This window comes from Habropoda laboriosa, unplaced genomic scaffold (genome assembly GCF_001263275.1).
Source record: "Habropoda laboriosa isolate 0110345459 unplaced genomic scaffold, ASM126327v1 scaffold67, whole genome shotgun sequence".
NCBI lineage: Eukaryota > Metazoa > Arthropoda > Insecta > Hymenoptera > Apidae > Habropoda > Habropoda laboriosa.
In genome coordinates, this window is record NW_017100242.1 from 4,526,187 (window position 1) to 4,532,057 (window position 5,871).

Below are 5,871 nucleotides of genomic sequence, written 5' to 3' on the forward strand. Positions count from 1 at the left end.
CGACCGGTATTTAATTTACATATAGTTTATTCTTTTTTTACACCTGGTTACAAAAGTAATCAATAAACAAAATACCTTCTTCTTTTATAAAACAAATTCTAGCTGGGGTGATTCTTTTTTTTGGATTATTTTACGAAATAATGATAACGGGTCAATTGATTAATATTTACTATTGTTACGTCGATATATGTGAGTATCAAAAAATATTGTATTGCATTTTTCAACCATTATTTCTTCTAAAATAGAGGTATGATAATTTTGCAACAACTATCATTATACTTGCAATATTATAATATGTATATCTGTTCTATGTATTTGTTCAAATTGCATACATATATTTCGTGTGAAAATTTAATAAAAAGGGTATTCACATTTGATGCATGGTTTTGTAAATTAATCTTAAAGTTCAAGATAAAGGGAATTATAAGGAAAACAGAAAAAGCTCAATATAAATACAACAATTTTTTAAAACCAATCTTAATTTTCATACACGCAGATAACATTTTAAAAAAAAAATAAAGTAGAAAAGTAGAGAAAATTTACTGTAACAAAAAGACAAATTAATTTGTATTTGTTAACTTTTGTAAATTATAATAAAAATGGGTTCCCTAAAAGGATTATAAATCCCTTTACGTGTATATAAAATTTGAATATAATTTTTTAATTCATTTCTGAAATTTTCATGAAGTAAAAGGAAGCAAACTTAAAATACAATTTTTGAAAAAACTACGTGTATAATTGCGTATGACATTTTACGCATTTTGTTCCTTTTGGAAGCCAGATACCGAGGAAAAAATAAAAGGAGAAAATGTTTTAACATAATTTTAAGGTTCAAGCTAAGCAATCTGAAATTTCATTCGACACTGAACGTATTTTACGTTAAACAAAATAGCTAATCGTCGTACATTCTTTTATAAGTCATCAAACAATTGCTACTTTTAAATAAGACCCCTATTACTAAAATAGATTTTCGTGAACAGTTTTTGTTTCTATAATGTGAACAGTTAGTAAGTATTAATTTCATTCTATAATTTAAATCATTTTTCAACACAAATTCGCGGTTATTTTAAATCTAAGAAATATTTGATAACAGAATCAATTTAAAAAGTAATAAATCAAATATCTGAGTGAAATTGGAAGTAAAGATAATACGTAATCAATATAATGAATATTACTACTCGTCCCAATCATCGGTATCTGGTTGGGAATCGTACTCGCTGGTAGCCGAATGTCTATCTGATGCAGTCGCATCGCTTGGTTTAGGAGGAGGAGGAATCATGCTGGACATCCTTTCCAAAGCGCTACCGCCAGACCCAGCAATTCCTTTTCTTCTAAGTGCTAATTTTGCGTGCAAATCAGCCATTAAATCTCCTCCAACAGACGCGGAGGACCAACGATTCCCTTTTTCTTCTGGCGGTACTGTGTGTCTTAATTTTGCCCTCCCTATGCCACCAGCGTTACGAATCGCTGCCATTAAATTCGACCGATCATCCAACTTTGTCGCTTTGCTCTGTTCTTTAGCGGTCTGTTTCTTTTCCAAATCCATTGTCTGAGAAACTGAAACAGTAGTTTTAGATGGAGCTGGTGGAGGTGGTGGCGGAGGTGGTGGCGGAGGTGGTGGTGGAATCGAGGGGATCAACGATGATGAAACTAATGACGAACGGTGATCGATCTCGGAGCTCAAAGTCGATGTGTCAGACGAGATTAATAATGGTTGTGGTGAAAGAGGAGGAGGAGGAGGAGGAGGAGGAGGAGGAAGTGGTGCATGTTCAATAGAATCTTTCGTGAAATCGTTGTTAACGAAGCCAGGTAAATTTGGTATAGTTTGGTCAAGTTTTACACTTGAATCTTTTTCATCCACTGCTGTAGTTGGAGTTGGTAGATCAAGCCGAACAGTAGGCGTAGTCACGGCTGAAGAAGGAGCAATAGGACTTTGAGAATTGAGGTCTAAAATGAATTTTTCATCATCCACAATTCCAGGTAAATCTGGAAGTGTTAGTGGTACATTTATCTGTGGCACCTGCAAGACAAAATATTTTATTTATTATTATCTCTTTATTTTACAATAATTTGTACATAACATTAAATATCTTTATATTTTACCCACAATATACTGACAATAATTGTTACCGAGCAGTATCTCACAGATAATAGAAACCCAAATTTTAATTAACCAGCACTTTGAATTATCTTACTTCGCCTAAAGTTGGTGTGTAAAGATAACTACTAGATGAATCCATTTCCAATGATAACCATGGTTGTATAATCGAATCTGGTGCATCTTCAATTTGTTGCTTGTCACTTGTTTTCTGAGAAGTTTGTTTCGTACATATTTTATAAGGATTATCCATACTGTTGAACAACAGTGCACTAATTGAAGACATATGAGGAGGAAATGATACGTCACTGTTATCCATGTAAACTTTTTTATTAGGTTTAGATCTAACATGATAAAATTGTAACTTTTCTTGCAAATTATTATTTGCCACATATTGACCATCTTCTGTTTTACAATTAGAAGATAAATATGTTTCAGGCACATCCTTTATAGGTACAGAACATTTATAAACCTTTGGGATATTATTAATGTTATTATACTGAGGTGGTATAGCCATCTCATATTCTTTGTATGCATCACAAGCAGGATATTTTGCAGCAGAATACATTTTGACAGCTTTTAAGTTTAAGTTATTTTGTAAATATTGTAAGCGATCTTGAAGTTTTGTAGCCCTATCTTTAACATTTGACAACCTATAAAAAGAACATATTAATCTTTACTTATCAACAATTAAAAATATAATTCCATAATAAATACCTATATATTATTCAAAAACTAAATATACATTAAAATATTAACAAATGAGAAACAAATGTACCTTTGACCATTTTCAAAAAGCCTTTTATCGATGCATTCAAATATATAAGTAACTGCAGAATCTAAATTATCAAGAGCTTCTGCTATTTGGACAATGGTTTCCTCGTGCCTTAAATTGTCAGGGATAACACCTAGGTATTAAATTTACATGTATATCCATAAGAATAATGTTTACAATAATTATTTTTGACTTTCTTTTGAAGAATGTCTTTGAGTTTTATTTTTAATTTCAATTTGTAGTTAGAGTATACTTAAGTTCTAACTTATAAGCTACCAATGATATATCTTTGGATAACAAGTCATTTTAGAGAACAAATTATTCTGTGTAATATTTATCATAAAAAACTGAAATTCTGCATAAATTGTTCGGGTGCATTTGGATTTGCATGTCATATACGTATGATATAATATGAAAACATAATCGGAATAAAAAAAAGACAGTACATTATATACGCACAAAAACCTATAATGCTTACATTTGCATGCACATGTTATGACAAAATTTTAAATGTTTTATGGCGAATTAATTTATTTACCGATTTCAATTCGTTCCGGCATTGTTAGGTTTAAAAGATATATATATTTGTTTCATTAAATGCAATATAATGTTTTACTCGAAAGAAAAATACTATTTTCACATAACTATATAAACATTTAACTGCCTATAAAACACATTTTAAATAAATTCTTTTTTTTTAGCTCACTAATATTACAAATTAATCTACTTCGTACGAAATCGTATGATACCATCAAAATAAATCTAAATCATACTCCTTTTGGAGAGTTTACATGTAGATGAATCCGCCATGAAATGTTCTTACAATTAGTAATATTTGTTCACATTTGTAAATAATTTCGGAGAATATAATAGTTTCTCACATACATATATTATAAAAATTTTCATTTTTTAGTTTCATACTGCTTATTTAAAAGACTGTTTCTATAAACAATTTTAAATACGTGCGTACAGAATAAAATTTCTGCGTATTGACAGCTTTCTTGACGTGAGACAAAAAATGCATTAATGATAAGTTTATTTTGTATTTTGTCTGTGATTGAAACGAAAGTATCAAGTATCTTTGTACCTGGTATTTATTTGTACCTATTCTTTCCTGTAATCAATGCATACATACAGGGTGTCCCGTAAAGAGTGTAACACCCGGAAATGAGGTGTTGCTGGGGTGACTCTGAACAACTTTTTCCTTGACCAAAATGTTGTTTGAAGCTTTGTTTTTGAATTATTAACGAACAACACTGGCCAATCAGAGCGCGCGTAGAGCTTATGCTACGCTCAAGCGAACAGAGATTCACCCACATCGTGACCAAGCGTACGCGTGAACGGCACCATGAATCGTGGGCTGTGGGCGAAAGCAGTTACCCCTACTATTGACCTACAGCCGTCTCCCACTATACCGTCCTCGTGCTCTCACACAAGTGTAACGGTAACTCTGTCCGTGTGCGAAACCTGTTCGGCTCTTTCCGCCAATTATCTACGTCACCACGTGACGCTGTAAATTCTGTAAAATATTTCATTTCAATGCGAATTTTTTATAAACAATTGAAATTACTTCTGTAAAACTTTACAAGTTTAGGCACTATTCAACTTAGAGGACTTAGGTCGAAAATTGCTTAATTTAGAAATTATAATTTTTGTCCCGAACGCTCATATACTCTGAAACACTGCGTCTCACCGAGATTCAAAGGGAACCTCCTGATTGTTACTCATGCGCTCAGGTTGCTCGAGCGTCACGTGGTGACGTAGATAATTGGCGGAAAGAGCCGAACAGGCTTTGCACACGGACAGAGTTACCGTTACACTTGTGTGAGAACACGAGGACGGTATAGTGGGAGACGGCTGTAGGTCAATAGTAGGGGTAACTGCTTTCGCCCATGGCCAACGATTCTGGCATCACTGAAATCAGTACCCTATCTTTCGCAGACTTATTCGCTTATTTGATGAAAGTATGTCAATGTTAAATTGTGAAAAGTTTATTGACATGTAGGTATTGTAAAAGTTCAAAATAAATATTAATATTTTGTTTTAAAATAGTTTGCTTATATCAACAAATATAGATTTATATATTTGAGTGACAATTATATCGATCGTCAAATGTTAATCATTTATATTATTTAGAGCACTGTGTAATATATTTTTTCATGTGTATAATTGTCTTTCCTTATTATTTAGGTTTCTTATTTCTAATGCAACATGGAATGTTTTTCTACAAAATAATACAAGATATAGAAGTTTTAAAATATATTGATATGCTATATCTTCAGTAGTAAAATTGATAATTATATTCCAAAATATGTCTATTTTACAATTTATTATAAGTGCAAATAAAAAAGCTAGAGTTATATTATTAAAACAAACTATATCATTAAATTTGAAAGTAAATCTAACCACAAAAATGAAAACACATTATGAGGTCTTAGGAATATCACCATCTGCTACATATAACGAAATAAAGACAGCATATTATAAATTAACATTAAAGTATCATCCTGACAAAAATAAAGGTGAATCTGCAAAAGAGATATTTCAAGAAATTTCAAATGCATATGATGTACTTAGCAAATATGAAACACGTAAAAATTATGACAGAAGTATGTCAATTAAAAATGAAAGTTTTAATTTAAAACAAAATGTTAAATCTAGTACAAATATCAAAGCTTCATATGTTACTAGACCCGTCAGTAACAAGATTTTTGATTTTGATGAATGGGTAAAAAATCATTATCATCATGGTTTTGCTAAAGAGAAAGCAAAAAAACAATGGCAAGACTTATTAGAACAACATGTATATAACCTACCAGAGATAATTTTTCTTTGTGCTTTAACCTTCATAATTACAACTGTATATGGTGGATATCTATATTATGGATTAGCTGTACAAAGAAAGAGAAAAAATTAAGATAAATAATTATATTGAAATGACATAGATATCTTATTAGTGTAGTAAAAAATTTAATTAAATGTATTGTTATGTGAAATA

The 5,871-nt window shown here is 31.0% G+C and overlaps 2 protein-coding genes across 2 annotated transcripts; one reads left to right on the plus strand and one right to left on the minus strand.

Moving 5' to 3' along the window:
* Positions 1-1,174: 1,174 nt before the first annotated feature.
* Positions 1,175-3,528, minus strand: LOC108572034 (WAS protein family homolog 1-like). Its single transcript, XM_017934215.1, has 4 exons — positions 3,412-3,528; positions 2,877-3,006; positions 2,196-2,751; positions 1,175-2,020 (listed from the first exon to the last, which is right to left on the minus strand). Exons 1-4 carry the CDS (start codon positions 3,431-3,433, stop codon positions 1,175-1,177), a joined length of 1,554 nt encoding a protein of 517 aa, XP_017789704.1. The 5' UTR covers positions 3,434-3,528.
* A 1,716-nt stretch (positions 3,529-5,244) lies between these two features.
* LOC108571999 (dnaJ homolog subfamily B member 9-like) lies at positions 5,245-5,809 on the plus strand (the record flags this gene model as incomplete). The annotated part of the gene is made up of 1 exon (XM_017934174.1): positions 5,245-5,809. A coding segment is annotated over one exon (546 nt), but the record flags the coding sequence as incomplete, so codon positions are not given.
* Positions 5,810-5,871: the final 62 nt, after the last annotated feature.

Coding starts and splice junctions, on each gene's coding strand:
- LOC108572034 (XM_017934215.1), bottom strand. CDS start 3,433: ATGCCGGAACGAATTGAAATCG. Junction 2,752..2,876: donor CTTTTTGAAAATGGTCAAAG/GTACATTTGTTT, acceptor TTCTTTTTATAG/GTTGTCAAATGTTAAAGATA. Junction 2,021..2,195: donor ACACACCAACTTTAGGCGAA/GTAAGATAATTC, acceptor TTTGTCTTGCAG/GTGCCACAGATAAATGTACC.